This window comes from Pipistrellus kuhlii, unplaced genomic scaffold (assembly GCF_014108245.1).
Source record: "Pipistrellus kuhlii isolate mPipKuh1 unplaced genomic scaffold, mPipKuh1.p scaffold_m20_p_19, whole genome shotgun sequence".
In the NCBI taxonomy this organism is placed as follows: Eukaryota; Metazoa; Chordata; class Mammalia; order Chiroptera; family Vespertilionidae; genus Pipistrellus; species Pipistrellus kuhlii.
Window position 1 is genome coordinate 17340446 of NW_023425504.1, and position 16895 is coordinate 17357340.

General features: G+C 36.2%; 1 protein-coding gene across 1 annotated transcript in view; it reads left to right on the forward strand.

The window, feature by feature from the left end:
• The window catches only part of TENM1 (teneurin transmembrane protein 1), a 938436-nt gene that overhangs the window by 749655 nt on the left and 171886 nt on the right, over positions 1-16895 (forward strand). The window contains exons 15-17 of the mRNA XM_036443384.2: positions 431-616; positions 2177-2200; positions 5056-5202. Coding sequence (XP_036299277.1) covers positions 431-616; positions 2177-2200; positions 5056-5202 — 357 coding nt within the window. The remainder of the gene's footprint in view (positions 1-430; positions 617-2176; positions 2201-5055; positions 5203-16895) is intronic.

The window sequence follows — 16895 nt, forward strand, 5'->3', positions numbered from 1 at the left end:
TTTTGTACATTATGAAATTGATTAGACAGTTTTCAATTGTAGAATCTCTCTTCCTGAGTGAAGTTAGGGTGCTATTTTATTATGCGTGTGTGTTTTCCCCCAAAGATTGCTTTGCATCATAAAATTCTGGCAACATTATTTGTGATCTTAATGAATTTTTAGTGAAACCCATTTGACATTTTTTTTTTTTTGGCATTAACTTCATTTCTAAGACTTGAATGTCATTATCATTTTATGAACATCTCAAAATCAATTTGACTTAGAGTTTATTTTATACTTAGAAACTTAACTATCTTTTTAATGAAATTCCTTATATGTTCTCTCAAGTGCTAGAGGTCTTTGTAACATTTTGGTAATTCTAATGTCTTTGGACATAGTAAATTTTAGTTATAATAAAATATGTCAGTATATTTTCTTTGAATTCCCACAGAGCTATGTACCATGGAGTGTGGTAGCCATGGAGTCTGCTCAAGGGGAATTTGTCAATGTGAAGAAGGCTGGGTAGGACCAACATGTGAAGAACGCTCCTGTCATTCTCACTGTGCTGAGCATGGCCAATGCAAAGATGGAAAATGTGAGTGTAGCCCTGGATGGGAGGGCGACCACTGCACAATTGGTAAGTACCACTACACTTTGAAAAAAGTAAATTGGATTAGTTAAAGAAAAGCAGTCTAGTGAGTCAATCACCAGGCTTCTCATAGAATTTGAGGTTAAAAGAGAGAAGAAAGAGGGTTAGCCATAGTTTGAAAGTGTCATTAACTGGGAAGTTTCCTCTTTTGTTGACAATACCTTACTTATTTGTTGTGTCATTTCCTTTCTTATTACTTCAGTATTCCTTTTAGCTTTCAAGTACTTTGAGTTACTCAAATGAAAAGTGATACATTGGAATAAAGTGTCATTGGTTAATAAGAGAAGTTCTTTTGTTGTGAAGGTTAACATTCACTGCCCATTTTTCCTTTTGAAAAGAATAGGTTTTTCAGTTGAAAGAACTTAGAGGCAATTTTATTAAATAGAATTACTTCAATAGGGGCCATTCAATCATTAGGCACTGTCTTTAATGTATATGAGGAAGATACCTTTGACCTACCATCAATAGAACATCTGTGTTGAATTGTTTATTGGATAGCATAGAGAGTTTGTACTGAATCTGTCATTCCTCGTCACCAACTTCACTAATTTTCAGGATATTGCCTGGAAGAACAGTCTGTGGGTGTGAGAAAGCCTATGTAATAATAATTAACCTGTCACGTGGTCTTCACACTATAAAAAAAAAAACTAATAATAATGAAGGCTTCAGGTTTAAAATACTTTATTTTTCTGGGAAAAAATATCAAAGCCCTTGATACATACACATATCTGCCACAAATGTTACCTATAATACAGAGGGACAAGTACTATTCCCATTGTTCAGCTAAGAAAAGTGGGTCACAGCATGTTTCAGTGGAATTCCATGAACACCCAGAAAATTTTTGTAGAGCAAAGGAAGCATGGGGGTCTGAACACCCAAGTCATTGCTTGTGATCTTTCCCCCTCAATGACACTGTACTGCAGCTTCAATTTTTAGGTGAACATAATTTGTTATAGAGGTTGGAACTTGCCAAAGTAATATATATATATATATATATATATATATATATATATATCATATAATCTTATTAAACTGCATTACCACTTTATTAAAGGTAGTTTTGTTCTGTGACTGGAAAATATTTAAGATCCATTAAAAAAGTGGTGAGGGGTGAAATTCACATGCAGCTTAATTACATTTCTTCACTATAGTATTTTTTTGTCTTCATATAAGAGGATTGTGATGATTACTAAAGGTGGTTACTTCAGAACTTCCTTTTAAACGTATCACTAATAAGAAGTTCTAGCTAGTGTTCTTTCACAAAAGTTATTACTAAAATGTAAAAATGCAGTTATTATAGTTTTAATGAAATATGACACTTTTTTTAATGAAGCCTAATAGAGTTTCTTACAGAAAAGCCATTAATATCTTTCCCAGAGAAAATATGATGCCCAAACTACACAGGCCAGTGTACCAATTTTTGAGCTGCAGGCATTCTTCAGTTCACAGTTTGCTGTTCTCCTTCCAGGCAACAGATAGTAAACCATTAGTAAATGTTGTATAGCTTTGGTCTCCCAGAAATTCATCACTCTTTTCCCCTCTTTTTAGCTCACTACTTAGATGCTGTTCGAGGTAAGATTTTTCTCAGTAGTTTTATAACAACAAAAAAAATATTTTAAATGGAAAATGTGCATGTGGGAAAGGAAGAGTTGGTGTTTTGTTTTTCCCTTCTACTTTTGACAATTCTAAGTTTAATATTGTAAAGTTCAAGATATAATAGTCATACCGTAAAGTATTTTGTTTTAACAACAAACAAGACTCATTTTTTTCCATATCATATAATAGATGGACAAGCAGTTTTGTTTTAAGAACTTGTTTTTGGGGTGTGTGTGTGTGTGTAACACATAGCAGATACGGTAATTATTCAATAAAGTAGACTTAGGCAGACAGTTGAACTTTTTTTAACATAACAATATAGCTCTAAGTCCATGTACAGCATCCTTACAAGGTTAAAAGAATTATCCCTCTATAAGTCTTCATCATTCGCCCCCCAGTGATCTGCCTTTGATAGAGATACTTAAGAGTTTTTTGTCAGATATCCTGGTGCCTTTTATTACCTCAGCCTCAGAAGGTTGAAGACATTCCAAATTATTCCTAAATTCTCATATCCTTTGTATATCCATGAGAATAGAACCAGTTAAAATCCTTTCTTAAACCTAAATAAGTTCATCATGTACCAATTCTTGAGAAACACACCCACACACACACACAGTTATGTGCCACATTATAATGGTTCAATGACAGACCACATATACAGCAGCAGTCCCATGAAATTAAAACGGAACCAAAACATTCCTATTCCCTGGTGACCTCATAGCCATCATAATGTGATAGTGCATGCATTACTCACATATTTGTGGTGATGCTGGTGTAAAAAACCTGCACTGCAAGTCATATAAAAGTAGAACAAATACAACTGTAGTAATAGGCTGTACCATCTAGGTTTGTGTAAGTATGCTCAATGATGTTCTACAACAAAATTGCCTCATGATGCATTTCTCAGAACATACCACTATTATTAATCAGTGGATGATTGTTTGTATGCACACACACAAACACACACACACACACACACACACACACACACACACACACACACAATAGTTGGTCCTCTATATCTGTGGGTTCCATGTCTGCAGATTCAACTAATGGAAGATCGAAAATACAGGGTAGGATAAAAGTAGGTCTGCAGTTGTTTGTATGGAAAATGATACAATAATCTATAGCAGTCAATAATAATAAAAGGGTAATATGCTAATTAGACCGGACATCCTTCCAGACGTCATATCTGAGATCCCAGGTTCCTATAGATGGCCAGAGGAAAGCCAGTGCCAGCAGTGGGGGGAGAGAAGGGAAAGAAAAGCTTACTTTTGCATGAATTTCATGCATCAGACCTATAGTTGCTAAATAATAATACAAAAATAAACTCTGTGTTTCATGTACTCGCAGCTATAAACCTACTTTTGCCCCACCCTGTATTAGAAAACAAAAATTTCTGAAAGTTGATTCCTAAACTATAAAGTATAGCAACATTTATATGGTATTTACATTCTGTTAGGTATTATAAGTAATCTGAAGGTGATTTAAAATATATAGGAGGATGTGCATAGGTTATATGCAAATACAACACCATTTTATATAAGGGACTTGAGCATCCTCAGATTCTGGTACCCTTGGGGTCCTGGAACCAATTAACCACAAATACTGAGGGACAACTATATATATTATATTTTCACATTTTCTATCAGCCACCTGCCACTTCATTTTAAAGTTTTTTCTTCCTCTGGTCTGTTGATAGTTGCTTGGAAAACTATTTGGAAGGAACACTGTGTTTTATCTAGAGATTTAGAAAAAGCTTTCTTTTGCCCTTTATACTTATGGAATTTTCTTACAAAAACATTAAATGAAAATAATATTGATTAGACTATCTCCAGTAAAATCCAGATCTTGTCTGGTATTACTACTGGGAAAATTTCCAGAAGCTCTATGCCTTTATTGCTATCTCTATTCATCTGCCCACTGAGCACTTGGCACATGCACAGTTGCCCTCTGGAATAGCCTAACTCTGAACTACTGGTAGAAAGAGAAGGGAATCCCTGAGAAATCAAAAGTCTAAATAGAGACCATTGCCAATGTTTGAGGTTTACCAATAAATAGAAGTCATTTAAGCATAACAATTTTCTCTTGAATAAATTTATCTATTGATAGTTGTTCTCCAGAATTCCAAAAATCTAAATTTGGCATGCATTAATTCCATAAACATTTGTTGTGTACTTACTACTGGCATAATATTATGCTAGCTTCTGAGAGAGATACCAGATAAGTAAGAAAAATCAATCTGTAGTTCTAAGATTAATAATGATCTTAAAGAGAAAAAAAATTAATACGTAGATGTAAAGTAGCTGCAGCATTTTTTATGGCACCATATGGGCAAACAATGGTAAAGTCTGAACTGTAGACCAATATAACTAAGTCCCAAAGAAAAAAAATTCGCACAGACTTGAAATAATTAGGGGATGTTTCTCTTCATGGAAACTGCTGCCTTCCCCCAGCTTATTAGCCATAACTACATACAGCACCATCCATCCAGTTTTGATTGAGATGAAGATATACATTTTTTTAAAAGAAACAGAAAACATTTTTTTTTTGTCCCCATCCTGGTTTTTCTGGTATCTGAACCAGAGGTTGGGAATTGGCATTGTCATTAATAATGCTTAATTGGCTCCCTAAGGAAAATAACAGCAGAGTAAGGAATAACAAGTTCCCTGGGAAGTTTTGGTAAGCAAGCAAGCTCTTCTTCCATTTATTCAACACCTCATCTGAATGGAGCCCAGATGATTAGACGCTTCCCTGTAGAGGGAGATACAGCAGATTGGCCAATCCCATTCTAATGCCTATGTGATTATTATTCTCTGCTGTCATTTCAGATGGCTGCCCAGGTCTCTGCTTTGGAAATGGGCGGTGTACCCTGGATCAAAATGGTTGGCACTGTGTGTGTCAGGTGGGTTGGAGTGGGACAGGCTGCAATGTTGTCATGGAAATGCTTTGTGGAGATAACTTGGACAATGATGGAGGTGAGTCACTTATAAAATGTTCATATAAGAAAGGAATAGCACAGCCTTTAGCACAGTGATGACCAATCTAGCCAAGAGTGAAAATTAGGAATCCTTAGTATAAACAACATTGAGTTATTATATAAGGTCATACTGTTTTTAAATCTCAGTTTATTGAAAATTTACTATAATCAGGCAATACTCAAATCTCTTTGCATTCATTATATCTAATTTAATTCCCATACCAACACCATGAGGTATAGGTACAATTTTTCCTATTAATAGATGGGAAATGACATTAATGCTTGGAATGGGGATGGTAAATGACTTTTCCAAGGTCACACAGTTAGAAAGCAACAGAACCAAGATTCCAATTCAGGGATATATGACTTTAGACCCTGTTTTCTTAACTACTATTACCATGTTAGCTTCCTTACCAATGACATTTACTTTATACCAAATTAAATCAGTGTATGTGTCCAAACTGCCAGATGCTAGTGTAGCTTGCATTATATGGAATGTGAAATAGTTTTCTTTGTTCTTAGCTATTTAGAGCTCCCTCTTGTGTCTCTACCATTTAGTAACACTTTTTATCTTTCTAAGGACATAGCATTAGGATGGTTCATAGTAGATTTTTTTTATATTTAAGAGCTGCACATGATGTTTTAAAAAGCCATGTGCAGCTTCAAGGCCTTAGGGTAACCACTTCTATTTTAGTCAAGCAAACAAAACCACCTAATACATTGTATAATCAGGCCTCAAAACAGCTCGAATCACCTCTGAATGAGCCTAAAACAACAAATTATCACTTTCCTATTACTTTCCACACAAGGAAACACAAAATTAAAAGAAAGCTTCCTTTCTAATTTCTGTATATTATTTGAAATGAAGTAGATTATTCAATTTGATGCCTCACTTTTCTATACTGCTTAGACAATTATATATCTTGTCATTTAAACCCAAACATGAGGTTTAAATCAATAAGGTAGTAATCATAATTTAAGCACCAAATTGAGTGTGAGTTTTCTCCTCTTTTGTCCTGGCTAGCAGTTTACGTTAGAAAGTTATAAGACCTTATGAATTTTATGTGGAAGCAACTTTGTGGTTAAGAACACAGCTTTGAAATTGAACTTTCTGGGCTCAAACACTAGGTCTGCTGTGTACTTATTAGCTCTATGATTTGGGAAAAGTTAATTCATTTTTAACTACATAAAAGATGATAAGCTATACCACTACCCTCCTACACACACACATACACATATAATAAACTTAGGATAACAGACCATTTTCTGACAATATTGTTTACTACCTATCTAAATTGAAGTTCTCATTTGGGAAGCCAGAGTGAGGTTTTCAATAAAATGTTACACTAATCAATTATTTACTTGACTTTTATGGCCCTCCAAGACTTATCTTTTCCTTCCTTTACTTCCTTTTCATTATATGCCTCTTTACCTCATGAGCCCTCTCCTCTATACCCATTATTTTCTACCCATCATTTAAGTCCCAACTCAAACCATATTTCTCATGAAACCTCTGACATCTACCATGCCAATTTCCCGTGGTGCTTATCACAGTACTATACAACCAAGTACTTAAATATATTGTCTATATGATTATCTTGTTTCATGAGAAGCATGATGCAGAGTTTATAGTTACATGATCAATATAATCACTAACAATATTGGCTTGCTTATATTAGGGGTTTACTCTGTGTAAGGCACTGTGCTGAGTCCTTTTATGTATCATTTAATTTTATCCCCTGATGGAGAAGTACTACTTTACGAATTAGGAAGCTGAGGCACAGAGAAGTTAAATAAGAATATATACCAAGAAAATAGAGCCAGGGTATAAGCCTAGGTGGTCTGCCTCATTCCAAACACAATTTTAGGTAGTAATAGAGATTTTTTCAGTTGATGTATTGATTAAAAGATTTCTGCTCAGAAAATACATTTAACACCCTCTGTGATTATACTTTTTGACTCAATTAGTGTTGAGCCAAAATAAATTTCCTGCCTTAATAAAGTACAGCTTCTCCGAAACCAGTTTGGCTCAGTGGATAGAGCATGGGCCTGCAGACTGAAGGGTCCCAGGTTTGATTCCAGTAAAGGGCATGTACCTTGGTTGCGGGCACATCCCCAGTAGGGGGTATGCAGGAGGCAGCTGATCGATGTCTCTCTCTCATCGATGTTTCTAACTTTCTATTCCTCTCTCTTCCTCTCTGTAAAAAATCAATAAAATATATATTTAAAAAAATTACTTAAAAAAATAAAGTACAGCTTGATAAAAATGACTGAATATTTAATTATCAAGCGTTTTTATGGCCTCGATATCACCTCTAGGTAACCAAAATATTTAATGAATTCATCAATTGAATATTAATGGATTAATGGGTTATTAATGATCAATATCTGTGGTATACATAAACACAAAAGATAAAGGAGATTTTGCTGAATGTGTATTGACCTCTGAATACTTCTTTAAAATTGTGTGTCTGTGTGGCAATCAAAGACCCTATATGGATTCAGTATATTTTTATAATTGTTTCTTTAGAGAGGATAGGGAGAGCTCCTTATAGCTTTAATTACCATATATTTTTCCTTTAGCAGAATTAAAATGATATGGATTTTAAATGTATATTTGATTCTATCTTAAGATGGGAAGATGGATTAAATAACTCTGAAAGCCCCATGACTCAGATTTTGGACAATAATTCCATTTTATTGTGTTTAAATAGTATTGCTAAGAATACATAAAATGTCCTTCATTCGGTAGTTTCAAGATTCATTTAGTTGACTATGACTAATGATTAATATTAGCATACTTGTTTATGCATGTGTGTGTGCATTTTAATGAAATCAAAAAGTGCCAATTGAACCTTTTGGAAAAACGTGGTCCTGGGTTTTTAAATGTAATTCTTCAAAAGTCTTCTTAATAAAAAAATAAATTTCAAGCAGTTGCTTCAAGTACCTGCTACCTGATTACTCCATATTATAGTTGATACTTAAAGAGTGGCTGGGGTTTTTACATTCTAATCAGCTTTGAATACTCATTAGTATTGCTGCTACTTCCTGCAGCTTTGACTTTAGTTACACTCTGATTCAATGCATTGTGACTCTTAGTAACTAATTGGGCTGCATTGAATATGCGGGTGACACAGCTGGTCTAGGAGCTACCTAAGAGCTCCTTGAACAGTAAAAACAGTACATAGAATGAATAACCTTGGAATTAATTTATTAATATGCAAGAAAAGGAAAGGAATATCAGATATTTTATATAAAAAAACCAATTACTATAGAAATCACAAATCTAATCAAATGTTTTGACCTCATTTATGTACCAGGTACATAACTCTATGCTTGGAAGAGATTACTCAACATTATGGGGATCACATTTTTATGTGTCCTGATTTGGGGTCTAGAAAATATAATAACCATATATTACATGCACATGTGAATTGGCATGAGGAAAAAAATTTAGGTATTATATTAACTGAATCAGAGTAGCTAAAATAAACCTGTGAGAGCAAGCTAGAACTATCAGATGTTAAAGAATATTTTAAAGCTATGATAATTAAAACAAAGTGGTATTGATGTAAGAGTAGACAAATAAATATAACTGAATAAAAGATCTTGAACACTCCCCAGCATAAATATAAATTTAGTGTGCTATAAAACCTGCATTAAAGATTAGTAGGGAAAAGAAGCATTATGAAATAAATGGTGTGAGATAAATATTAAAGAAAAAGCCCTAGATTTTTCAATTCATACCATATTCCAAAAACTAAGATAAATAAAAACACTCTACCTGATTAATGAGCTGAAAGTAAAAGAAAACTCAAACACAATTAAAAGAAAAATATTAGTGACATGTTTCAAGATGAGAAGGGACTTTAAATATAAAAGCAAGGGAAGAAACTACAATAGGAAAAAAGTGATAAATTGGATTTCATAAAAATGTCTAATTTCTTTATCTTGCTTGGCTAAGTTTATAGACCATTCAATATCTTACTATTTGGAGATATCAAAAATTGTATTCTCTCATATATAGCCATTAGTCATGTGTAACTTTAAATTTAACTTAAATAAGATTAAAAATTCTATTTCTCAATTGCACTAGTCACATTTCAAGTGCTCAGTAATCACATAAGGCTGGTGACTACTCTGTTAGTGCAGATCTAGAACATTACCATCATCGAAGAAAGTTCTATTAGATAGCACTGATCCAACTATTTGACTCAAATGTTTACCTTTCAGCCAAACATACCATATTGGGCACCTAGTATTTCATTTATTCATTACTACTTTGTGCCAAGTATTATGTTTGGCACTGGGGAGAAAATGACAAACAGGAGAAGTTTCTGCCATTGTGGAGCTTATGGCTAGAAAGGAAAACAGCTATTAAATAAGAAACTGCCCAGCTGGTGTGACTAGGTAATTGAGCATTGACCTATGAACCAAGAGGTCTCTGGTTCAATTCCCAATCAGGGCACATGCCTGAGTTGCAGGCTCAATCCCCAACAGGGAGTGTGTAGTAGGCAGCTGATGAATATATCTCTCTCATTTATATTTCAGTATCTATACCCTTTTCCCTTCCTCTCTCTCTAAACTCAATTTAAAAAACATGTTTTTTAAAAGAAACCACACAAATAACTATATGTACAACTTTAAAGCATTCCATAAAATTTTTAGAGTGCTATAAATGTAAATAGAGCATCCTAACTAAGTCTACATGATTAGGGAGGCCTCACATAAGTCAGGGGAAGAATGTTCTAGGCCAAGGAAATGGCATGTACAAGTACCCTGAGGTGGAAATGTATCATACTAGCCTCTTCTAGGAGGGAAAAGCAAGTCACTGCAGCTGGAATGCAATGAGTCAGGAAGAGATTGGTAGGAGACAAGAATATAAAGGTTGGCAATCACCAGATCATACAGAACAGTGTGAATTTCATAAGATCATCTATCAAAGATTATATTTTATGCACTACAGTTATAGAGGAAGGAAAGTGGGTTGTGATACTCTGGGAAGATTGTCAATGAGATTAAAAATCCTATCTAATAAAGAGGTAATATGCAAATTGATCATCACTTCAACACACAAGATGCTGCCCCCATGTGGACACAAGATGGCTGCCACAAGATGGCTGAAAGGAGAGGGCAATTAGGGGGGACCAAGACTACAGAGGAGGGCAGTTGGGAAGGAGGACCAGGTCTGCAAAGGATGGCAGTAAGGGGTGATTAGGCCTGCAGGGGAGGACAGTTGAGGGGACCCAGGCCTATAGGGAAGGGTAATTGTGGGGGGAGGGGGCAGGCCTGCAGGTGAGGGGAGTTAGGAGTGACCAGGCCTGCAGGGGAAGGCAGTTAGGGGTGACCAGGCCTGCAGGGGAGGGCAGTCAGGGGTGACCAGGCCTGCAGGGGAGGGCAGTCAGGGGTGACCAGGCCAGCAGATGAGAGCAGTTGAGGGTGACCAGGCCTGCAGGGGAGGACAATTAGGAGTGACCAGGCCAGCAGGGAGGACAGTTGGGGACAATCAGGCCAGCAGGGGAGCAGTTAGGTGTCGATCAGGCTGGCAGGGAAGTGGTTAGGGGATGATCAAGCTGGCAGGCAGAAGCAGTTAGGGGCAATCAGGCAGGCAGGCAAGTGAGCAGTTGGACACCATCAGTCCTGGATTGTGAGAGGGATGTCCGGGTCCCAGATAGGAGATGGTGCAGGCTGGGCTGAGGGTCACACCCCCTGTGCACAAATTTCATGCACCTGGCCTCTAGTATATATCAATAGAATAAGAGTGTTTAATCAAAATGGTCCTCCCCCTGCTCTTTTAAGTAATTGTCACATATTTGTCCAAGCTTCCCTTGTACAAACTCTTCCAGTGGTCCATGTTCAGATTCACTGGTAAAATCAGTAAGTTAATTGCCTAAAAAAGAATGATGTTCCAGGAATCATTCTTCATAACAAGTCACCATTCATTAAGAACAATAGCTATTTGTAAGCCTGGTGTATGATGTAGTGTTTCTAGATCTGGAAATCAGCACTGTGGGTGAATTATGAACACATATAAGCTCATGGATCAATAAGTTTCATGTTTTGAATGTCACCAGCATGCTGCAGTATTTGATAAAAAGGAAAATGAAATAGAAGGAACAATGAATTGATAACATTTGCTCTGTTTAAGAACCAGGCACCCATTCCACATTTACTTTTAAGATTTGGCTGAAACAAAACACCTAGCATCAGAAAGCATATTTCTAAGTATTGACTTCTGACCATACCCGCCCCCCTGTTTTTAAGCAGTCCATTTATTAAAGAATCATCACTTAGTTATGAGCCTAACCTGCCAAGTGATTCCAGATACAAGTGGAAGATAGAAAATCTAAACTCTGACTAGATCTGTCCTATTATCTATCAACTAAGGCTAATAATACTTGACTCCTGCCTACTTAGCAATGGTGAAAAGAAATGAGATAATGTTTGAAGCACAGAGATTTAAGTGGGTAATAAAGGTGTGATGTCAATGACAAATCTATAATATATATTTTGATCCACTAGTTAAATTTTTATTATTTCTAGGTAAATTTACTAATATCAGAGAAATGGGACTTTTAGGACATGCAATAAGTATTTATTGAATGCTTATTTTGAGCCAGGCACTATTCTAGTCATTGAGGAAATAGCAATGAATAAAAAAGACTAAATCCACACTTCCATAGACCTTACAGTCTCATTGTGAGAGGCAGACAGTAAACCAATTATTAAAATATACTATGACATAAAATGGTGTGTGATGAAGAATTATTTTAAAAGCAGGGGGGGGGGAGTGTAGAAGTTTGAAATTTTAAATAAGGTGATCAGAGAAAGCCTCACCAAAAAGGTGACATTTGAATAAAGACTTAAAAGAGGTGAGGGGTGAGCCATGTTGCTATTGGAGAGAACATTCCAGGCATAGGAATAGTGGGAAGGGGGCTGTGGATTAGTAGGAGATAAGATCAGAGAGGTAAGAGGGAGACAGTGAAGAACTAGACTATGAGGAAGTAAGTCATTGTCAGGACATGGGCTTTCACTATGAGTGATATAGGAAGCCACTGAAAGCAGGTGGGGACAGGAAAATGTGAATATTAGTAGCATATAAGCAATGTGCTTCCCTGACAGAAAAAGTATGTTGCATGTGGTTATAGCAATAACAATGTTTTGAGCAGATCAAATCCTGAGTACATTTGAGCCTCTCCCACTTTCTTTTTACTAATGCAGTAAAATGCTAGGGTGAAAAGCTGTCTGAATAAATGAAAAAAATGAATTACAGGCTATTTCCAAAGCAAATATGATCATATTATCTGCAATGCATATAACATCAACAACTAAGCTAACAGGAGTACCTAGTAGTGGGCCTGTTTTAATAAAAGTTTATGAAGGATTTATCTGATTTGTCATTAGTACATTGTTTATGTGTTTCTACAATACGCAAGATTTTATATAATTGAATCATTGGAATGAGCAGCCCCTCAATTTCTTTTTCACTATTAATTTGCTTGGCAGGCTCTCTAAGCTATATATCCTGAAAAGGTTAAGCTTCAATCCAGCCCCTGTCCAAATGATAACAAATTCAGAATTTATAAAATTTAATGAAAGATTTACTATAACATTAGTGTCTATTTAGAGCCACTTATGATCCTGCCTATTTGACAGCCTATCCAAGCAGAGTTCACAAAATAAACACATTCCAGCGAATTGAATATGCTACACAGATGTTAATTGCTGTCTGGCCAGTGATAAAACAACTTCAATAGAAGTAAGTCTGAACATTTTAAGCTGCTACTGAAGACCATTGGCATCTACCCTTAGGACAACTATCCCTAGACTCCTTTTTAGCCTGCACAGTCTAGAAATTTGTTAATGGCAATAGCTAACATTTATCAAAAATGCTAGCTATATACTAAACACTATGCTAAGGCCTTTATAATTACCATAGCATGAGATTACTACAACAATTCTATAGGGTGGGCATTTATATTATTCCCTACTTATAGATGAGGAAACTCCTCTAAAAGATAATTCAAGAATTGAACTGAATCGTCCAGGACACTATAGATTGTAAGTGGCATAGTCAAGATTAGGTACAATCAGAATAATCTGGTTCTTTGATCTCAACCACTTCATTTGTTCTAAATACCTACATTAATTAGTAAGGTGCTTGCAAGTCTTAGAGCCTAGCTCAGTACTTGCAATACTGCTTAAATGCTGAAGTTGAACATGTAATTTGTAGTCAATACACTGGGTGTGATATGACTCCCGTATTTCTTCCAACTGTGCAACCGCATTTAGCCTTCCCTCCCTTAATGGTAAAATAGAAATGCGAATGTCTACCTAACAGGGTTTTTGCAAAGATTAGTTGAAATAATACATGTGGGTGTAACTAGTGTCATATCTGGCAAATACTAACAAATTTGTACATGTTTCCAAATCCTTTTGGATACCTTATCATGAAGTAGTTGTCCATTTTTATCAAGGCGATAATGTCAGTGCTGTTCCTGAAAACATGTATATTTTAAAATTCACTTTAAGGCCCAGCCACTTTAAGGCTCAGTGGTTGAGCATAAACTTATGAATCAGGAGGTCACAGTTCAATTCCTGGTCAGGGCACATTCCCAGATTTCCAGCTCGATCCCCAGTGGGAGCATGCAGGGGATAGCCAAGCAATATATATCCCTCTACCTTCCTCTCTGAAATCAATAAAAATAGTCTAAAAAAATAAAATTCACTTTAAGGATTAGTAAAATATGTTTTTCCCTTGTTCAATCCTTCTTTCAACCAAGGTTGTACTTGTAGCAGGTAAAAGTTTAATAGTAAATAATTGATCACCTACAGAAGACACCAGTGTCCTTGATCTTTGTCAGCCCCAATTGAACCAACTGACATAGTCCTTACTGGTTTGAGCAAAGCTAGAATCGGTGAATGCCAAGTTTAGTCCTTCAAGACAGTTAAACCACCCTCTTTTTTTGCTAGCTTTTATTTTTATTTCTTTAAAGGGAACAGACCTTAAGAGCAAAATAAGTGAACATTTGATATGCCCATATCTGATGCCTGAGCCTGGCTGTCAGGAGGGTGCCACAGCTTCCATTTCAGAACAATAAAAGAATTGTTAATAGCCAAAAGAAAAAAAGAAGCCCACACATGCAGTGTGACTGTCATTTGCACTTCTTTGTAACAGTCTAGACATACTTTATGGACTGTTATCCAATGTGATAATTGGCAAGTAGGTTTTCACCCATGTACTGTGCTTACTATGAATTATTATTTGTGGATTGCATGCCATTATTGTTCTGCTTGCTTGTGGCCTTCCTATATTTAACAGAAGTCTTGCTGTTCTCTCAGAAAACAGAGGTCTTAGAGGGTCGGCCCTGTGTAATAGGCAATTACTTAATATGAAACATTAGCTTGGAATTTATAACACATAACTAGATGAGAATGTGAGTCCCATTTTTGAATTGGTTCTGTATTGTGTTTAGAATCCAGTTTTGAAAATCATTTGGGCATTGCTATTTATTTCAAATCTATTTCTTTTCAAAAATAAGTTAGAATTGTGTGGTTGACAGGTTGAAACCTGTGAATGTCCAATCTGATTATTACTAGTGCATTTGTTACAAATTGAAAGATAAAAGTGACTGCCCTTGGAAAGCCAGTTTTTCATTGTGTAGTATTTTGTGCACCAATTACAAACATCAGAGAACTCTTTTAATCAGCCTGATATTTTTGCCAGCTTTTTAGTGCATCCAGATGTTTAATTAGCAGAGTTAAGAGGTAATGTGCTAATAGGAGACTGAGAAAAATAGATTGGTGAGAGAGGTGGTAGTGGCATCTGAAATCTATAGAAAATCTGTTAATATAATTTGCTGAATGAGGGGATAAAGGAGGGCAGAAGGGGACTTCTTATTGAAACGAATCCACTGTTGTCATCAGTGAAAGAGAAATATGTATACAGAGAAGTGGAAATCAGGGCAGAAGTACACTGAACAAACAGGGAAGGCAAGAAAGAAGCAAACTGCATTTTAAATCAAAGTAGTGTCTATGGTACATGGAATTTGAAAGGACCTCATGTGGGGGGAAATATTTGCTGGGTGCCCTAAGGCTACTGTTCCAACCACCTACTCTCTCCATGTTCCTGGCTTTCATTGCCCCCAGCTGTGGTACATCCCCCTCCAGCTAGGCAGGAGCAGGCCTGTCAGAGAGAGAGCAAGCACAAGAGCTGCATGGAATCAGTGCCAGTAACTTTCATCAGCAGCCTAAGGAGCCACTGCTCCATCTGAGCCTCCCTATTCTATTGCAAGCCAAGAAAATTAGCATCTCTATATTTACCCTTGTTAAACATCTAAATTAGGGCTACTTGTCCCCTTTAAGGACCTTGGAAGGACTTTAATTTTTTTTTTTTTTTTTTTGCTTATTGGGTGTGGAATGAAGTATCCATATGCTGTTAATCACTCTGACCCTTTTTCTGTGTGCAGCTCTCTCACAACACTCCCTGCATTTTAAACTAGTCTAGTATAAGCCAGTTGTTTTAGATACCTATCGATATTTCTCCTAGTAGGCTCTGAGCTCCTGTAAACAGGAAAAGAGGTGTTTTATAAAACTCTTTGTTTCCTCCAGCACCTGATGCAGTGTTTTGTACCTATTATTATAGATTCTCCATGGTCTCCCCTCCTCCCATAATCCCTGTGCCCCACATCCTTCCTCTACCAAAGAATAAAGCCTCTATGTGATTTTTTTCTTGGGATAAATGTGGACTCAGGAAAAATCCACATGAGAATACCAATTTCTATTTTGAATTACCAGTTGATAAAATATTGGGATAATTTTTTAAAATAACAATAAATTACCCTGGCTGGAGTGACTCAGTTGGAGCATTGTCCTGAGCACCAAGCTGTCTCGAGTTTGATTCCCCATCAGGGCACATACTCAGGTAGCAGGTTCGATCCCCAGTTGAGGTCCTTACTAGTATGTGAGGAACCAATTAATGTTTCTATCTCACATCGTTGTTTCTCTCTCCCCATCTCCCTTCCTTTTTCTTTAATTTTTTTTAATATATTTTTATTGATTTTGTACAGAGAGGAAGGGAGAGCGATAGAGAGTTAGAAACATCGATGAGAGAGAGTCATCGATCAGCTGCCTCTTGCACACCCCCTACTGGGGATATGCCCGCAACCAAGTTACATGCCCTTGACCGGAATCGAACCCGGGACCCTTCAGTCCCCAAGCCGACGCTCTATCCATTGAGCCAAACCGGTCTCGGCTCCCTTCCTTTTTCTTTAAAAAAACAAAAAACAAATTCAGGTTAGTGAGAATTTGTTAATTGTGTGCTCATACTTGTACATGGTGTTAGAAATTCAGAATAATTATAAGAAAGAGTTGCTAGCCTGGAGGATGGTCTTGCTGAGGAAAAGGAAACTTGTAAAGAGTGCTATCTCACAGAATACTCTATTCAAATGCTAAGCAATGTAATAATACAGCCCACAAATGCTAGAGAAATCAGGAAAGAAAAATTTATGAACAAAATAACTTGAATTTTACTGATGTGCTGTATAAATTCAGAATGAGTGATCATTCATGAGAAATGTGGATTTAATAGATTCTGAACTCATATATGGACAGTTATTTTTACTGTATTCTATATTTTTTCTCCATTTGTGCCAATTATAAACTATGTTGCTTCTTTTTAAGCTAAATTTC